The 20,624-nt window shown below is 35.1% G+C and overlaps 2 protein-coding genes across 2 annotated transcripts; both read left to right on the top strand.

Annotated features, from left to right (window-relative positions):
• Positions 1 to 2,276: 2,276 nt before the first annotated feature.
• LOC109099610 (pyruvate dehydrogenase (acetyl-transferring) kinase isozyme 2, mitochondrial-like) lies at positions 2,277 to 9,802 on the top strand. The gene is made up of 11 exons (XM_042767781.1): positions 2,277 to 2,514; positions 3,300 to 3,441; positions 3,715 to 3,786; positions 5,241 to 5,425; positions 5,506 to 5,595; positions 5,768 to 5,845; positions 6,012 to 6,088; positions 6,184 to 6,282; positions 7,058 to 7,168; positions 7,616 to 7,729; positions 8,452 to 9,802. Exons 1-11 carry the CDS (start codon positions 2,304 to 2,306, stop codon positions 8,593 to 8,595), a joined length of 1,323 nt encoding a protein of 440 aa, XP_042623715.1. The 5' UTR covers positions 2,277 to 2,303; the 3' UTR covers positions 8,596 to 9,802.
• Positions 9,803 to 18,829: 9,027 nt separating this feature from the next.
• On the top strand, positions 18,830 to 20,286 carry LOC109099609 (uromodulin-like; the record flags this gene model as incomplete). Its single annotated transcript, XM_019113119.2, has 3 exons — positions 18,830 to 19,340; positions 19,424 to 19,519; positions 19,633 to 20,286. Coding segments are annotated over 3 exons (1,011 nt in total), but the record flags the coding sequence as incomplete, so codon positions are not given.
• Between the last annotated feature and the right edge of the window lie 338 nt (positions 20,287 to 20,624).

Genomic DNA, 20,624 nt, shown 5'->3' with positions numbered 1-20,624 from the left:
TGTAACCTTTTTACACAAAGAAAAGCATTATTAAAGAAATTGTTTAGTTTGGGATTAGCTTGACCCCTACAAGAACACTGTTGAAAAATGCAGTTGAAAAAAAAAACTAATATCACACATACATGAGCTTTGCATAACTGTGATTGATTGTGCCACATATTCAGTATAAAAGCATGTATATACTGTATATTAGTACCTAAAGTGTACATAATACTTTTGAAAGGTTACCAACCCAGTGGCAGTTTTGTATTCTGAGAGTTGGTATATACATCTGTATTGTTTGCCTTCATAAATACTCTGTGTATTCACTCATTCTACTTATTTGACACACTTCTCTTTGCTTACTCTGTGTGGGAATTATGCATATTTGGACTCAGGGCCCAAAAAACCTTTTCCTCTCTCTTCTTTTATTCTGTTTCACTCACATAACTCTGGTGTGAGTGAATCCAAAACTGGTCGCAAGGTGCAGAGAACCAATCAGAGAATTTGTTGCATTTATTCATGGTTCATGGCAGGGGTCAGCGAGAGTACATACCAAAGTACTGTAACTTTTTAAATGGAAAACTTTTGCAATGTTATAAAGTTAAAATCTTTAGAATTACAGTGGTTATCATATAATTCTATATTAAAATACAGAAGATTTTGGATATAAAATCTGGATTTATAAGTAATTTTAATGGATTTATGTGGATTCCGTTGTCAAATATTACTACTTGGCAGGAAAACAGCTAATGAAAATGAATGGCCTGAGAGCGATCATGACATTTGGCTCCAAGCTGTTCCATTCAATGAAGGTACAAGACAGCACATCAATGGCCCGTGTCTAACCAAACAGAATTTCCACTGGACATGTTTTCTTCTTCCCAGGTCCTCAGGTCTTAATGGCTCTACAATCACTACTGCACAGACAGAATACTTTGGAGTTTAGATAAAGTTTACAGCAAATTTACTACAACTTATCTGATTCTTTTATTTAACACAGTACAGAATAACCATGTGTTTCAAAACTATAGGGCCAAATAAAAACTGTTTATGGCAACATAAAGTGTTTTAATAGTCATTGTTTTAACATTAAAATATTTTTTTTGTGCGTGAGTCCCCAAACAGAAACATCACAAATAAAATGCTCTAAAATAACAGATTTAGTCCGCTTTTAACGGTGGTGAAATGTTGAAAAGATGACCAAGCTGGCCACAAGGTGGCGCAGTTGTTCACTAGCGTTGAGCTGAATATTTGAACATATGAGAATCGTTATTCGTAATGATTTAATCATGGTAAGAGTCGCTACATATTGATTTATCTAGGTCTCCATTGTGAGAAATCATCTGATGAGAGGCACTGCACAACCCATAATTATACTGAATGCATATGGAAATATACTGTCTAATCTCAGTTTATACATTTTTAAAGATGCACATAAAAAAATAAACGTACATCTAAGCACACAACCCATAACAAATAAACACATATCTGATTTGCTCATGATGACTGTTGGCTGGAAAGAGAGACTGAAATATGCATGACTGAATTGACTCTTATCGAGACTCCTTGTTATGCAAGAATGGATTTGGCATGTTAGTTTTACATAGAACATAATCTCCTCAACCACAAATTGACCATTAAAAAACAGGGAGATAATGCACATCATGGATTTGTCCCAATGTCCTGAAAAAGATCAGTGGGGTCAAATAAAGTTCAAAAGAGGTTAAACTGAATTTCTAAAGTCACATTTTAAAAATATTCTCATCACAGGATATAGGCTAATAACTTTTTCCCCATAGATTTAGTTTAAGTTTAACTTCATTTTAATTTAATTTCTAAATGAAATGTTTAATTTCATTTGATCAAATTCAAATGACTTGGCAAAAGTGTTATTAATTTATTACAGCAGGTTGTAAATTTTGCACTTGTTTAACCTAAAGATGAAAGCAGTAATTAAACTCAATTTTTCAATTTTAGAGATTTTGTATAGTGACCTAAAATTAATAAGTAGCCTACATTATTATTAATGCAATACTTGCCATTCTGATATTCATTTAGCTGTAATGATTTTCATAATGATCATCACATTTTTGGACGGAACAGGCCTACTCTGTCAGGACGCAAACCACACAGTGGTCAATAATACACACGTGTTTATGACTCTGAATGAATCCTTATATTTATAGGGCCCTGAGCAGCACGTGGCCCCGCCTCCACATGCTATTGGACGGATCTGTATTAGTAATAGGAACCTCGTGCTATGATTGGCTGTTGAGTGTTCTTGGAACAACAGCTGCATCATATAGCCTACATAGCAGTACATGACATGTATTATAAACACTGTGGCTGTTGAAAAACCTGGATCTCTGCACCTCATATATCTGTTATATCTCGGTTTCGACCCAGTCATCGAAATGAAGTTCGTCAGGTTTATAATGAAGAATGCTTCATTGGCCAGTGCGCCTCAACACATTGAACACTTCTCGAAATTTTCCCCTTCTCCACTTTCCATGAAACAGTTCTTGGATTTTGGTGAGTGTTCTTTCTGCATTTATAAAATCGTATGTATTCCTAGACTGATAAGGAATATCTTCATTTAAACGCTGTTTATTGCCCATGAAAGTGGTGTGTGGTTAGATGCAGAAAGACGGTTGTTAAAATGCAACTTTATATTATTATTTTGCACTATACTACGTGTATGATTACGTGCATGACGATGTAACCGCATTGCGTGTTATTTAAATCTGCTTGATGCAGAAATTATTTGGTACTGTTCTAACAGCTGTGTGCAGCTATGTCCGATTCGGGAACAAATTGTTCTTTGATTCGGATCTTTTCAGTGACTTTCTTTATGACTCTGTCTGAACTATAAATTTGAACTATATATTTTGAACCTGAACTGAGCGGATAGTAATTACTTAAAAAGGTTAACAGCAGAAAGGCTTAACATAAAACGTACTAGTTTTAGAACTTTTTACAGCACGTCAGAAACGAATGACTTTATGGCTCAATCGTTTTTTTGAAATGGTTCTTTAAAATGAACTGTTCGAAAGAACCGATTAAAAGGAAATGACTCGGAATTCCCATCATACTGTCCATAGGCGCAGTGTTGCGTCATTTAACCGCTGTTGGCATGTTTACAATCACTGCGATGTTTATGCACCTGTATTCGACAGTTTAATTGCATTATTTATGAGCAATGTGCATACATTTTAGTCCCAAACCCATACAATGATAATAATGAATATTTAGAACACTTATGTCGCGTCCGTTTACCAAAGTGCCATATTAATTTCTTACATGTTGTCTTCGTTCAGGTTCTACCAACGCGTGTGAGAAAACGTCTTTTGTTTTCCTGAGACAAGAGCTGCCCGTGCGTCTGTCAAACATCATGAAAGAGATCAACTTGCTCCCTAAAAGATTACTTGCCACTCCTTCTGTACAAATGGTTCAAAGCTGGTGAGTTTCGTTTACCATCCATCTTTTCCAAAATCTCAGTTTTGCTATTTATATACTGTATATTTATGTATTTAGTTGATATCAGAACGTGTTTAAAGTGTGAGGGACATTTGCAGAAATTATATGACGTTGCTGTGGCAAGAAGAGTCAATGTTCTGAAAACACTGGATAAACATATTTTCACCTGAATACAGTGCTCACATAGAGTTTAATTTGTTTTAATATTATTAAATTTCTTCACAAATTCAATGACACTTTTGTTTGTTTGCTAAGGTATGTACAGAGTTTGATGGAGATCTTGGAATTCTTGGAGAAAAGTCCAGATGACCAAAGTATTTTAGAAGAGTAAGTAGAAATTAAATGGGTAAATTTCATGAAAAAAAAAAAAACAATAACAACAAAAGTAAAACAGGCACATTTTACATTTGACCTCAACATCAAAAGAAAACCAAAAAATTATATATATATATATATATATATATATATTTTTTTTTTTTTTTTTTTTTTTTGTGTGTGTGTGCTGTTATTTTCATGGCAATTAAGCACATTTCCTACAAAAAAAATCCCATTAGTATAATGCATCATTGATAACTTTTAGGGTTTTTTATTATTAAAGGGGTCATGAACTGCCTTTGTTTTTTTTATTTTGTACTGTTCTCTGAGGTCCACTTATAATGTTATCATTTAGAAGTAATAGGCTATTTTCTGTCCTGTTTTGACCCCCCTCATCGGAACGCTCTGTTAGAAGCCGTGACAGATTGTAGTCTCTGAAGTAAACACCCATTGGTATGATTGGCTGACTTAGGTGGCCTTGAGCAAGGCATCGAACCCCCAACTGCTCCCCGGGCGCCGCAGCATAAAAATGGCTGCCCACTGCTCCAGGTGTGTGTTCACAGTGTGTGTGTGTGTTCACTGCTCTGTGTGTGTGCACTTCGGATGGGTTAAATGCAGAGCACGAATTCTGAGTATGGGTCACCATACTTGGCTGAATGTCACGTCACTCACTCACTCATTAAAAACACATAAATACTCAGTACATATCAAACGATTTATAATAACAGACAAAGCAATAGTGACCACATAATAAAAACAGCTACTCACACTTTTGTGGTGTGACATTACTGTTAGATCCAATATACTCGGCACGGCATGGTCTTTTAGTTTCAATCTTTCTGAAAATCCTGTGTCGAATTGTGCCTTGTTCGTTAATGAATATGCGGTAAAATGAAGTGAACATAGGACCAGTTCTTACTGATGCGGCACTGCACAGCGTCTTGTTGTCTTATGAGCCATGTTTATGGTGTGGTTTCTGCGTAGACCTGCGTTTGCCTCTCTCATTATTTACCCACTAAATACACAAATTGGTGGGCAGGGCTAAACAGGCAGTGATGTAGAAGCAGGCGTTGATTTTCTTATGCGGAAGCGGGGTTAAGCCACACTTTTACGTCATAAAGTGGCACATTTCACAACCTGTCTTTTTGGCAGATTGGCTTCAATATTAGCTGCTTTTAGACTAATGAGAAAGTTTTGAGTTCGGAAACATACAGGATGTTTTTAAAGTACAATGACCTCTTATATGTCAATATTTGATTTCTCAGTTCATGACCCCTTTAAATTGAGAATTGAAGATGTTGTCATACATTGTTACATGTAAAAATAGCCTTTGTAGTCAAACTTCTTAAGTTGTTTCTTACTTAAATACTTTTTATTTATTTCCTTTTAAATTTGGGGTCAAATATGACCCAGATATGTTCTTCATTGTTCATTGCACATTTTAACACTCTTGAATATGCACACAGGTTTGTGAATGCTCTGGTCAACATCCGAAACAGGCACAATGATGTTGTACCCACTATGGCCCAGGGTGTGATTGAATATAAAGAAGTATTTGGTCAAGATCCAGTCACTAATCAGAATATTCAGTATTTCCTGGACCGTTTCTACTTGAGTCGGATATCAATCCGAATGCTCATCAACCAGCACAGTAAGCATAATTTTCAGACCAAATAATAATTCCTGTTTCTGAAGTTGCTTGTATTTATGTTGTTTTATCTGATTTTTCAGCTCTTGTATTTGATGGTGCCACAAATCCAGTTCACCCTAATACCATTGGCAGTATAGACCCTCATTGTCAGGTGGCAGAAGTTGTTAAAGGTATAGTATGCAAAATCTATCTACTTTCAATCTGATGAAACCACAAACATGTAGAGTGGGAGATTGTTGCAGATGTGCTTCTCAAAATCAGTGACCCATTTGTTTAGTTAATACACATACATGTTTCTAAAAATATTGTCATCATCCCTTTCTTTTTTGTCATGTACTGTAGACGCTTATGAAAGTGCCAAGATGCGGTGTGATCAGTACTACCTCAGCTCACCTGACCTGGTGCTTCAAGAACTTAACAGTAAGAACAGGAATAGCTAGCATAGATAGTCACAAGTTATAGGCTGAGCAAGATACCTGATACTAAATGTGTTCCATCTGTTGGTTCTCTTTGAGCTTAGCAGTGATAATATGTTTTAGCAGCTATGGATAATATTGACACTGTGACTGTGTTCTTCTATTTACAGCTAATAACAGGAACCAGCCGATTAACATAGTGTATGTGCCTTCCCATCTGTACCATATGCTATTTGAACTGTTCAAGGTGAGCTGTAGCCCATCTCATATTTCTGTCCTGAAACAATGCTGTTTATTTAAGGCAAGTGTGATGTTGTCATGACGATATGCTTCTTTCCCCAGAATGCAATGAGGGCGACCATTGAGAACCATAAAGAAGGCTGTAATTTTCCACCCATTCAAGTTATGGTGGGTATAGGAGGAGAGGACCTCACTATCAAGGTGATATTAATTTGAAAGACTGGAATGATTTGTTCACAGAAGCATTATTGCAGTATGTTGTGCTAAAACAAAATTTTAGACATTTTCATGGCAATTATGCACTTTTTCCAGTGAATTTTCATTCTTGCATTTTTAATTTTGAGTTTTTGGTTTAATTTAAAATTATTTTAAATGATTGATTATGATTCTTGTTAGTACTATAAAATTGCAAACTTAATTTAAATTTTTTTTTAGCATTTATATTTAAAAAAATATATATATTTTAGATTACAATAATGAGATTTTAATTTTGTTGCAGTGATGATTGAGTATATGTGTTTAATTGTAATAAAAGCTTAATTATTTTTTACATTTAAATTTAAAATTTTGTGGTGAGATATATCCCTGAATATTTATTGCTCCTAAATTATTATTATTATTTTAATTATTATAATCATTTAATTGTCATTTTTACCTTATGGTTGTTCCTGTGATTCTAGTCTGATGTGACCAGAGCCTTCAGTCATTTTCCCATCAGTGAAACACCTGCTGTTGCATAACATAGTACATGAGAGCAGACTGGCCTTGTTGTTTGGTTACCTTGACTATGCTGATAGTCCTTCACATGCTAACCAGTCGTGATCAGGGGTCAGAGTCACGGCTAGTGCCTGTCTGTCTGTCTGGCATCTCGCCCCCTCACTGATAACCCTTTTTTTCTGTTTGTTCCCTAATTTAGTCTTTCTCATTTTTTTTTTTTTTTTTTTTTACTCTAACAATGCCATCTATGTCTTTGTAGATGAGTGACCGAGGTGGTGGAGTTCCTTTCAGGAAGATGGAGAATCTCTTCAGTTACATGTACTCTACGGCACCAAAACCTCAGATGGATGATAAGCAAAGGGCTCCCCTGGTGAGACTTCACTGCATTACACATTAAATACAAATAGGATTGCAAAGTACATCATTTTAAAGTGTCCACTTTACAGGGTTATTGTATTTAACTAAAACTAAAATCATAAAAACTTTTTTGTTACTTGAAATAAAATAAGCATTAACTGAAATAATTATAAAAAACCTTTTTTTTTCAGCTATTTTACAAAAAGGTGTCATAACTAATAAAAAATGACAAGCACAACAAAATTAGTAAAACTTTAACTAAAAGTAAAATAATAACTGAAAAAAAAATAAATATATATATATATATATATATATATATATATATATATATATATATATATATATATATATATATATAGATATAGATATAGATAGATAGATAGATATATTAATAACAGTAATATCTCAATGGTATTTGTAACACTGCCTCTTTATAAAATTGGCCACCTTTTCTCTACAGGCTGGGTTTGGTTATGGGTTGCCCATTTCTCGACTCTATGCCAAGTACTTCCAGGGTGATCTTCAGCTTTACTCTATGGAGGGCCATGGCACTGATGCAGTTATTCACCTGAAGGTACATATTAACCCTACTTCATTGGGTTAGTTCACCCAAAAATGAAAATAGAAATTTCTGTATTTTATTTTTTTCCCCAGAAATTTAAATTCTGTCATTTACGTCATTCCATTTTTTATGTCGTTCCAAACCTGCATGACTTTCTTTCTTTTGTGGGACATAAAAGAAGATATTTTGAAGAATGTTTCAACTCATTTTGTCCATGCAGTAGAAATAAGTGGGGGTCCAGTGTTGTTTTATCCCATTGGCAGGTTTGGAACAACACTATTGGCAGATTTGGAACCATAGACCTTAGTCAGGTTGTGTGCCATATTGAATTTTACAAAGATGAAAACAAGGCCGAAAGGGATAAACTCACAATCTTTACAATGGCATGCACTGTATAAAGGTCCACAATCATGTAATTTTCACAACTCACAACTGTCATAACTGTTTTGTGGAGTTCTTTTCTACTGAAAGTTATTCTCAGAAAGATGATTCATCAGCTGAACAATCGCATGTTGTTAAACAACAGTACAATCCACTTAACGCTTCTGCCCCTTACAGCCTTGTTTCCATTCCTGTCACAAATTAAACATGGTGCCACCCTGACTAACGTTTCTTCCTTGAAAGTCTTCGGAACACATTTTTTTTTACGTTTTAAAAACGCTGGAAACTGGTTGTAAATGAGAGAATATTTTGCATTGTGTTCTAATGATGACATCATGTCTTTTTCCTCTCAGGCTTTATCTACGGACTCAGTCGAGAGACTCCCAGTGTTTAATAAGACAGCTCGACGGAACTATGAAGTCACGCAGGGGGCAGATGACTGGTGTGTCCCTAGTCGAGAACCTCTGGATCTGGCCGTGTTCAGACTGGCCAAGTGAAAAGGAGCAGCCTCCAGGAAGGATATAGGACAGTTCTATGACCGACTGACATGAGTGAACGGGGTTGGCCATAGTGACTACATGGCCGAGCCCCAACTCACCTCTCACTGTGAAGCCACATAGTCTCTCATCAATACCTTAGATATCGTTTTCCTCTGAACCATGACTGTTTCATTAGTTGTTTTTTTTTTTTTGGTTTGAGAAACTAGGCTCTGTCACAGTGTTAACTGCAAACCTTACTGACTCATATGAAGTTTGACAAAGTGCCAAGTTAATCTGCCCTGAACCGCTCTTCCTTTGGAAGACTGTTAAGTGGAAGTTCCAGTGTGAAGAAGTGAGACATATGGACAATTAACTGAGGTCCTGCTCACTGCATATGAGGAAAGGGCCATCTAGACTAGTTGAACCAGCACGTAACAACAGGCTTGTGCCAAGAAACTTAAGAACACATGAATTCAGGGATCAAGGACCAAGATGGAGTAATAAAAACCAATATGCAAAAATGATGTTAAATGATATTAAATCATTTATGTTAAAGTAATGTTGCACTGCATTAGTAATGCTGAAATCCAGGAACACAACATGACTTTGATTGCTGCTGTAGGAGTATTCTTATTCAGGATGGCCAGAAGAGAAAGAGATCACTAGAGGCCATAATTGTGTCTGTATTAGTGCGTGGCCAAATATGTCAATTTGTTCTCTGGCATTTTCCTTATAGTACAGTTTAAGGCACTAGAAGGAGATCATAGATGTAAATGTGTTTAGATGCAGTTAGAATGTACCAGTAATCTCATTGATTTAAACTTGAAACACTTATAACTTATATGCACCGAGCATTTCAAATACAGTGTTTTGTGCATATTTATTCTTAAACATGCGGAAGCATTTTAGATACCTCATTGACTGACGTTGGCTTTTTCAGTTTTGTGGGCCTTTGGCCACTAGTTCTCTGTGAATATTATGCAGCATGAAATCAGAGCTTCTAATTTTAAGCCGTCTCATTTGAGAGCATGCCTGTCTGTATTAAACCAACTATCTGTTTTGAACTTGCACCATACAACCTTACATGTAAGGACCATATTTTGTGTATTTATATTTTTGTTTTTCTCGTGTACCCTTGAAAATCTAAACTTTATTTTTGTAAGTTTGTCATGTTAAGCAAGTGATGTGTACAGAATGGAAATAAACACAATTTTTGAGAAATTTACACTGCAGTGTAGTCATTTATGAGTTAAACGAACAGTTGAATGAATGAATGAAGTGACATGTGGCCAAGTATGGTGACACATACTTGGAATTTGTGCTCTGTATTTAACCCATCCTAGTGCACTCACAGTAGTGAACACACACACACACATATTCCCCCGGGGAGCAGTTGGGGCTTTGCTGCCTTGCGCAAGGGTCTTACCTCAGTTGTGGCATTGAGGGTGGAAGGGAGTGCTGGTTGTTTACTCCCCCACCGAAAATCCTGCCTGCCCTGAGACTCAAACCCGTGACTTTGGGTGATAAGTGCAACTCTAACCATTAGGCCGCAACTGCCCCTAGCTCAACTGAAAATTAAAATCTGCTGAAAATGTACTCACCTTCAGGCAATTCGAGATGTAGAAGAGTTTCTTCTTCAGAGCAGATTTGGAGAAATTACATAACTTAATTGCCATTGGATCCTCTGCAGTGAATGGGTGCCATCAGAACGAGAGTTCAGAACAGCTTAAAACATCACAATAATCCACAAGTAATTCACATGACTCCAGTCCATCAATTAACGTCTTGTGAAGCAAAAAGATACGCATTTGTAAGAAACAAATCATCAAGACATTTATAACTGCAAACTGTTTGCTTCTGGCCTATATCCATAACATTTCTTTCTCCGGTGGAAAAAGTCTCATCTGAATCAGGAGAAATATGCACTTCAAAAACAACTTTTTCACTGGAAGCGTTAAGGATCATGGATTAAGGACTTATATTTTGGCAAAAAGCATCGGTTTAAAGTTAAAACGCCTTAATAATGTGTTATTCCTTACAAACACCCAACTTTTTGTTTCTCAAGATAATAACATATGGACTGGAGTCATGTGGATAACTTGTGGATCATAGTAATGCACACATTCACTAAAAAGGATCTACTGCTGTGCAAGTGATCTAATGCTAAATTTCTTTAAATCTGTTCTGATGAACAAACATGATCTACATGTTCAATGGCCTGAGGATGCATACATTTTCAAGCATGTTTTTTACTGATGTTTTTTATAGCAAGGCTGGATTGTAGAGAGGACAAAGATGATTGACAGGTGTGGCTCGAGATACTACACATTGGTCCTTTGCCCAGTAAGGCAAAGGTTACATTTCATAGTACACAACAAACCACTTGAGGTCAGAGGTTATATGGAAAGTGAGGTTACTGGGCAACAATGAGAGGCATGAATGGAACAACAAGCCTGAAAGGAACAATGAACTTGGCATATTTGTCATGCAGTAAATGAAGGTCAGATGTGCAGTTATAGAACAAATTTGCTTCCTGCTGAATGTGAAAATAACATCAGGATCAATTTGAAGAACCTTCAAATTTTTGTTATAATTATGATCGTCTTCTAGTTTTATAATAAACTACTATAATAAACAACATAACAACAATTTTTTATAACAGATGAACAAAAAAAAAAAAAGGAAAAAAAAAAAAACAGCCAATTAAAATCCACCAGACTTTAAATAATTTGATATAATGTACTAAAACTATAATATAATAAATAGAATCATCTGTTGGTGGGGAATATAGTTACTGTTTTTGGTCAGAACAGGCCTTTACTCTCACTCATATCATTCTAAGCCTATAATTTAAAACAAAAGAAGATATTTTCAAAAATGTCTCAGTGTTTTGTCCATACAAAGAAAAGTCTGATGTTGTTTTGGCCCCAACTGACTTTCATTGGAAGAACAAAAACATTTGAGACATTACTTAAATTATCTTCTTTTAAGAGAAAGTTGTACTGGTTTGGAGCAACATGAGGGTGAGTAAATATTAATTTTATTAACCTTTCTGAAATTTTCTCGATATTTGCTTATAATATTTGTGTCCACAGCTTTAATTGCCTTATATATATATATATATATATATATATATATATATATATATATATATATATATATATATATATAAAAGGCAATTAAAGCTGTGGACACAAATATTATATTATATATATATACACCCACACAGGTGCATGATTATCTAAGCATTAAAAGAAACACACAAACACACACATACAAAAACCTCAAACAGGTGGCTTCCCTCCATAGAGTGCCCTGTAACATAGCTGTTAAAGACTGAACCCTCATATGCTACAATCTACAGAGACGTGCAAGAACAGCAATGAGCAACCATATGCAATTCCAGGAACTTTGATAGGAAAAGTACAGCCCTCAAAGCAGGCCATAAACGATGGGAGTGCACATGTCTGCCGGGTGGGGTAATGTATGCAAACATATATCACAGTCCACAACAGGCTGTAATTGTTTTTTTTTTTTCCAGGCGGCTGTTCTCATACTGTCATGCCTGTCATTCCCCAGGGCTGTTTACTGATGTCTCCTGCTTATGTAAAAAAAGGCTGAGGCCTGTGCTTTACATCAAAACATGAACATAATTTTCCTGGGTGGACTATTGTACTGACTGGACTGGTTTTATCTAATCACACAAACAATTGCTCATTGCTCTGTTGACAGTGAGAGTTGAGGTTACTGCCAAATGCTTTAATACATTACGATGTGTGGCATGGTTTTTACAGTTAAGGAATGAGACAGAAAGCACAATGTTACATTAATATACCCAGATGAGATAAGAGTGGATTCAGTATATTTAAAAGAACTCTACACACTCACAATAAAAGGTACAAAACTGTCACTAGGCTGCATCCTTTCTAAAAGTATTAGTATGTACACTTTAGGCACTAATATGTAATTTTAAGTTACTAATTTCTACCTTTAAGGTGCTATTATGTACCATTTAGTGGTAAAAAAGATACAAAATGTACATTTTAGCTTTTGTACCGAGACCCTCTTTAGCAACATCTTTATACCTATTTCTCTGAATGTTTCACTTACAGTTTTTCTCAGTCACATTGGTGCATGTCTCAAATCAGAAATGAAATTCTCAAAACTACTTGTACAACCTCCACATCATCTAGTCATTTATACACATCAAAAAAAGTTTCTCATTCTTTTGAACAAGTTGTGATTGCTTTTGTACATTCATGCAATTGATTATGCACATTTATCTGCGGTTTCCTACATTATCAGTTGCTAATGTCATGTTGCTCAGAATGTATTATATAGTTTTCTGTGCAATAGTCTTACCCCTCAAAACATCTAGTCTTTAGTACATTATATAAGTCCTTAAATGCAAAATGGTTCATCTAGTTGTCATAAACTCGCAAGCACTTTTTTCTTTTTTTACACATTATTATTAGACTTTTCGTAAATTTGGCAAGAATTGTGCAAGTGAATCTCGACTAATGAAGAGAATGTAGATCAACCAATGATAAACCATTTCTCTGGTAGCTCAAAGGTTCATCTCATGAATCTTCAGTTGGAAAGCATATACTGTATAGACAGAGGACAACACAAGAGTTACAAATTCTGACAATGGACTTATTTTTTATTTTCATCTTTGTGCCCATATTTCTTTTTCCTTTTCTATATCACAATGACATTGTAAAGGGTTTTTTTGTTTGTTTGTTTGTTTTTTTGTCAGACCACTAGTAAAAGTGTAACTTGGAATTCTATCCAGTCTCTTTCAATCAATATCCCACATACAGTAATGTATAAATTTGTACTTTTGAAATGGATATATGGCATACTGTTCAATACAGTAACTGTCATCCAAAATGTTGCTATAGTTTACATCAGGTAATACTAACAAAGTGCACTGTTATATTGACAACATGACTAAGCATTTTGACATCTTGTTTGTGAAAGATGACACAATGACCTTTCATTCTGATGTCACTGATATGTTCATTGACAAATACTTGCTTTTGAGAGATGAACTTAAGATTTTGAGTAAGTTACAGGCTTTTGCAGGTAATTCAGTGTGTGGTGCTGTTTGTACGAATTGTTTTGAGAAATGCACATAATTCTTTGCAAATATTGAGGATGATTCGAGAAATCCACCAAAACGACTGAGAAAAACTGTATTGAGCCACCAGTGAAACTCATTACTCCCATTTTTCAGTTTTGAAATAGGTTAGAGGTCACCACCTAGTGGTGACTTTCGGTGTTGCAAATACTTACAGTTTTTCTCAGTCGATTTGGTACATTTTTCCAAACTCACGTAACAGCTCTCAAAACAGTTAACACAGTAAACTAAACACTCTTATGTTGGAGAAACAGTTAAGTATTCACTGCACAATGAAACACAGCATTTTATTCTAGTAATGCATTTATTAAAATTCAATATTAACATCAAAACTAAAAGTTTGTTCTGTGTTGATTTGATAAATTCAGCTGAAGATACACAAAGAAATAAATGAAAATACATGTTTTCGTTAAATTCTTTAATGAGGAGTTTAGGTGTATAACAATGAGTTGTCACCCCACAAAAAAAAAAAAAAAAAAAAAAACATTGAATCAATTAATTTATTGATAATGCTTCTCAATTACATCTGGCCAGAGAATTTCATCAACATCACAGCAAATATTTTCACGAGTCATGCATCGTGGGAAAAAACGCCTTGAATGCTGTATCCATCCTTGTGCCCCAATATCTCCACAGGCCTCTTCCATCGCTTGAAGACTTACTTGGTCGTAAGGGTTGCAATCATGTACTTTCCATCTCCAAGGGGAGAAGAATTCCTCAGTTGGATTCAGGAAAGGAGAATATGGTGGAAGGAACATCACCCTGAGATGTGCGAGAGTGGTTTGAGAATCACCCACTAGTGCTGAATGGTGGAATTGGACATTGTCCCAAACAACTACAAAATTCCGCACCATTTGCTCCTGATCACCCTGCAGAAAGAGGATTTCATTGAGGAGGTTTAAAAAAAAAAAAAAAAAATTAAAATAAAAAATGTAGGAGCCTTGCTGTGTATGGTCCCAAGACAGCATTGTGTGCCACAACACCAGTTGTAGAAATTGTGGCACAGAGAGTGATGTTGCCTCCTCGTTGTCCAGGGACATTGACTGTAGCACGATGGCCAATCACATTTCTCCCTCTTTTTTGTGAAGATTGAAGCCTGCTTCATCAATATACAGGTACTCATAATGAGTTGCACTGCTATCCAACTACAATATTCTCTAGCGTAAAAAGAACACAAGGTACAATACAGTAAGTTAGTGTTTTACAGTAATGGCATTGATTACGGTCAATACTACTGTATAACTGTTGCTGAAGTTTGAGTTCACACTTTGAAGCAGCAGTATACATAGATATGCCTAAATCTTTTCACTTACAGTAGCACGGAAAGGTTTATGGACACATACTTAATTCAGGAAAAATATATCTTTGTGTTGACAGTAAAAGTGCAGTAATTGGGTTGCACATACTTGAACAAACTGGAATCGCAACTCCTTCACTCTAACGGAGTTCCTCTCAAAGGGCACTTTGTATACTTGCTTCATTCGGACTGCATTTCTCCTCAGAACACAATCAGTTGTGGAGAGACTGCATTGGTGGATATTGTGGAACAGTTGATTGTCCGGTGTTATTCTTTGCTGAATTTCTTTGAGGCGGAGGGTGTTGTTCTGGACCACAATGTCAACAATGGCATGCTCTTGTTCAACTGAAAGAAGTCTTGTTCGTCCACCTGAATATTCTCCAACTTCAATTCTGAAAAATGTTTGGACAAGCAGGAACATTTACTGTAGAAATCTAGACCTATGTCAAACAAGACTACGTGGACTCTCATTGTAGAAGTAGAATGATAGTTTCTTACCGGTTTTCCCTCTGAAATGTGAAGATAATTGAAGCCACTGTGGATCTGTTTATATTGGGCTGAATTCTCTGCCCAGCTTCTCTCAGTGAGAGACCATGATTTGTCAAGTTCAATAAGTGTGGCTCTGATTTCATTTGAAACATGCGTGTACCCTATCCTTCTACCTCTCCTCCCTCCTCTTACACCTTGTGCCACTCTTCCTCTCTGTCCATCTCTTATATTTTCTACTCTCTCTTTCCACTATACCATTGCCCTCCAATCTATCCATCTCTTCTCCTCTATCTTCTCAGCTCCTCTTTCTCTTTCCTCCTCAGCTCCTCTTTCTCCTACCTCCTCAGCTCCTCTTTCCTCTACCTCCTTAGCTCTTCTTTCGCTTTCCCCTCCTCAGCTCCTCTTTCCTCTACCTCCTCAGCTCTTCTTTCTCTTTCACTTACCTCCTCAGTTCTTCTTTCTCTTGCTCCTACATCTTCAGCTCTTCTTGCTCTTTCTCCATCTCTTCTTCCTTTTCTTCTCCCTCTATCCTGTCCACCACCTCTCACTCTTACACCTCTTCCTTTTCCACTGCTCATTCTTCTTCTTTTTATTGTCTTTTCTCCTCATTCATCTTCTTTGTTGTTTTTCTCTTCCCCTTTTGTAGTTGTTGTAATTATGTAAGACAGCTGTGTGAATAATTAGGAAATTGGCTTTTTCTGTGTTAAGTGGATTAATAACTCATTAGATATCAATTTGGGGTTAACTGAGGACATAAGGTGTGCAACTGACTATTTTACAATTCACAGAGTTTTGTTTGTTGTGTTTTGAAAATGGTATAAAAATGCTTGTGATCTTTGTGAAGACCAATGAAAAAGCTGCAAATGTTTTTCCTGATATATTAAAGATTTGGTTGGCTGTATGAACTGCTGTGATAACATTAAGGAATTTTGTACACAGTGTTTTGAGAAAATTATGCTTTTGATTTGTAATTTGTATGAAATGAAGGAGAATTTACTGTCTGTTTAGGACAATTACAAAGTGTACAGATCACTGTGTTAAATGTTTTGAGAGCAGTTACCTGAGTTTGGAGAAATGTACCAAATCGATTGAGAAAAACTTTATATCAAGATATTACTGCATCCTTTTTTTTTTCTTTTTTTTTTAAATTAATGCTCAATAATCAAGATTAGTACACAATCTTCCTCAATGGGTGTATTTCTCCCAGCTGGTTATTTTGAAAACTTTTTTTGTTGCTTTTTAAATGTGAAAGTAATTTCATCTGTACTAACACATTAGACAGCAAAGCAGGCCATATTTAAAGTGTTATTTAAGATAATATGTTTAAACAAAATGCATAATGCATGTGTTTGCACAAAAAGCAGTACTTTTTAGTCTTTGTCACTATTCTGCTGATAATGCAAGAATAGGTTTTTTTGCTCTAACCATTGACTTAACATGTGGTTTCTGAATGATACTTGCAACGGCATAATTCTAACTGTCAAGTAACTTGTTAAATTGCAATGTGAGTGTAAGTAATGGTTGACTTGGTAATTCATGAATAAAACATAGTCAATCATAAAAAGCTAATTAACTTTTCCAAAAGTTCAAACAAAGACAACACAGTTTAGTACTAACCTAGCCTTGACCTTAATCCCTTTTAAATATTTTAATGCATTTTTTGTTGGTGGTGTTTTACATTGACATTCTACAAGTTTGACTCATGCAACTTATTTCAATATTTTGCCTATACATATGCAAATACATTTTTGCACAATTTTTTTTGCTGACCTCATGAGCTCAAAAACCGCCTGTGGCCATTTTTCATGTGCATGTTAGCACCTTATTTGTGAAGAGTCTCATGAAAGAGAATATTGGTGTGAAAGTCAAACCAGCAACTTCCTTTTGCATGGCAGTAGTGTCCACCCATTATATGGTGCAGTATATAAACTCTATTCTATATAGCTGATTTGCATAACGCAAGGAGATCTGTTATTTGTGGAAAGGTAAGCTTCAAATGTTTATAATTGCAAAAAAAAAAAAAAAAAAAAAAACATTTTATAAAATCAAATCACATACACAGTAACCTATCTCAACTTATCACAGTAACCTATCTTAAAATCTCAAGTAATTTTTTTTTTTATTTTGATATTTTTTTTTTTTAATGTATATAGATAAATAATACAAAGTCTGATGAAATTTTTTACTCTCACTTTTAGATGCTTTCCTTATGTGTTCAAGTGTTTGCCATGCTGGTTGTCTGTGCAGCGGATACTGCGAACAGAGATATTTCAGTAAGCACTGATTCGGTTAATATAATAATGTTATAAACAAATTAGACCAACATTTTACAACATTCTTACATTATAATTTCTATTGTACAGTAACTGTGTAATGTAGCAGATAACGTTATTTCACGATATTTCATTGCACTGTCTTCCAGTATACATTCAGAGCTTGGAATATTGTTGACCAGCCTTTGCAGGAGCAACTTGCTGTTGTGTATAAGGTACTGTTAAATTTAAAATGCTTTGGTGTCCTAAGCATTTCAGTTTCTAATGGGAGAGCGGTATGAGCATTTTTTTTTCTCTATATTTATTTAGGAGATGGAAAGCTTGAAACATGAACAAGCAGTAATGAAACGAAAGCAAGAAGCCTTGAGCCAGGTAAAAATAAGGCCGATAATTCAAGATTTTTTTGCTGGTTGAGAAAGAAAGAAAGAAAGAAAGAAAGAAAGAAAGAAAGAAAGAAAGAAAGATAGAAAGAAATGATATAATTTTTATCTGTTAAATTGTATTAGACATACTAAAAGTTTCAAGCAAAAGTTTTAAAAAAATGAAATATATAATGAATAATATACAGTATGCAGATTAATTGTTCAATTATATAAATTTCAATGTCATAATATGGCCCAATCTATCCAAATTTATCCTACTGTGAGACAAAGGATTTTCTTCAGAAACTAATATGATTGTTTTGTTGTAGGCATTGCCATACTGTTCACAAAAGCCTATTGATACAGGGCTCTTAAAGAGAAGATAAACGAAGAAAGAAAGAAAAAGAGAAAGAAAGAATATGGCAAACTATAAAGTTGAAAAAATAAAAAAATAAAGAAAGAAAGAAAGAAAGAAAGAAAGAAAATTCCTGTATGCTTTAAGTTTGTTTACTTATTTATTTATTCATAATAAGAAAAAAATATTATTATTATTATTGTTATTACATATTATAATTAAGTTTAAAATGATTAAAAATAATTACTATTAATGGATAAATAGAAAAATAAGTAATTAGAAAAAAATTATTCAATAGGTGAAGGATAGAAAATGTGAGAGTATCAATGAATTATACCATACCATCCATTTTTTTTTTCTTCAAAAAAGGACTATTTATGTCTGTCTTTAATAGGCAGCAACCATTTGCTGTATACCCTCACTCAGGATGGAGATGGAGATGAAGGCTCTGGTGAGGATGACAGTCACAAGGCCTTTGACCCCTGCAATCACTATACAGCACTGGACCAAGCCTGGAGAGCCACAAACTACACCACCAAGAATGTAGCTTGTGACCGTCGTGTCCAGTGGAAGGGCTGGTACCGTCTCTTCTATCGTGGGAAGCCCATTCAGATGCCTGAGAGGTGTGTGAGGAAAGAAATGTGTGGCACGCACTCCCCACTGTGGCTCGTCGGAGGTCATCCCCGGATACGAGATGGGGTTGTCACCCGTAAGGTGTGTGGAAACTGGAAAAACAACTGCTGTATGTTCAAATCTCCTCCCATTCAAGTGAAAGCATGTAGAGGAAACTACTACGTTTACAAGTTTGTCAAACCGGTAGCTTGCCATATGGCATATTGTGCAGGTAAGATATGATGTACATGGATTTTCAGAGAAATTTTAGGTATTTATATATAAGCTATTGACTGTTGTACACCATCCTTTCAGATATTAACACAGTTGTCTGTGGAAAGTGCAGAAAAACTGAGTCTTGCATCAGCAGAGACAAAATCACCTGGATGTGTAAGAAAAACAAAATGAGAAGTGAGTAATTTCTCTTTATCAGTATTTAAATTACTAAATACTGTGAAATGTAGTTCTTATTATTACAGTTATCTACCTTTTGAGGAAATAATGCAGCATTTTCTTTCCTGTAGTGAAAGTAAACGTCCATTTTTTTGTCACCTACCCGGCCAGCATCTCAGGAAAAGTGAACAGGATTATGTACAGGAAAGTGTATGTGAATCAAGGCGGGGCTTTCAACACTCGTACTGGGATATTTAGAGCTCCAGTTTCTGGTGTCTATCAGTTCTTCTTCTCCACACAGACTCGGGGGAGTGGGACAACTGATCTGTGGCTGGTTGTAAATAATTACTGGGTGGCTATGTCCCATAGCAATGTTCAGGGCTCCAGCTCGGTTGGGAATCTTTCTACGTACATGACGACTCTGCGCAAGGGTGCTACGGTTTATGTGACCCATAACCGTGGCCGCTCTTGGGCCATTAGTGCATCCAACACCATCGTTTTTGGTGGTTCATTGCTTATGGTGAGAAAAATATAAGGGAATGTTAAAGTCATCTGAGACAAAATTTAGTTTAATTAGAGGTTAATTTAATAGTACCAACTAGCTGGATTGACTTATGTAATATATACAATGGTAAAACATGTTCTGCTAGAACTGTTTATTCATTGCTTTAATTATTTTTAAACATGTCTTGCTGAGAGAGATATTTCAAATGCAAATACCCTTAACATTTTTTCTAAGTGCTTTTTTTTTACTTTGCCATAAATCTTCTGAATTTAAGACTAAACAACAACTTTTTTGTCATTATTATGTATGTGTATATATACACATAATACTTATAATTACTACAAAAACAATAATAATACTGTAAAATGAAACAACATTTGTTAAAAATCCCTTGCTGAAAGATAGATTTCAAATGAAAATACTCTTAAGATTTGCTTTTTTCGATTAAAAATTGCCACAAATCTTTCTTGTGTTGTATATATGTATTATTTTTTATTATATTTAAACTTACTTTATATTTTGTAAGTAATATTATAAACAAATATTGATTTTATATTAAATTTTTTATATTACATTACATTAAAATATTTATTTTTATTAAAAAAGTGTTTAAATATA

The sequence above is a fragment of the Cyprinus carpio genome, chromosome A12, assembly GCF_018340385.1.
Source record: "Cyprinus carpio isolate SPL01 chromosome A12, ASM1834038v1, whole genome shotgun sequence".
NCBI lineage: Eukaryota > Metazoa > Chordata > Actinopteri > Cypriniformes > Cyprinidae > Cyprinus > Cyprinus carpio.
The sequence above is the reverse complement of the archived record's forward strand: the minus strand, read 5'-3'. Positions and strand labels throughout refer to the sequence as shown.

Bases quoted from the DNA above. Each gene is read 5' to 3' on its own strand.
- LOC109099610 (XM_042767781.1), top strand. From the start codon at position 2,304: ATGACATGTATTATAAACACTGTGGCTGTTGAAAAACCTGGATCTCTG. The intron at 5,596-5,767 runs GTATAGTATGCA...CATGTACTGTAG, and splicing joins GGTGGCAGAAGTTGTTAAAG to ACGCTTATGAAAGTGCCAAG. The intron at 7,730-8,451 runs GTACATATTAAC...TTTTCCTCTCAG, and splicing joins ATGCAGTTATTCACCTGAAG to GCTTTATCTACGGACTCAGT.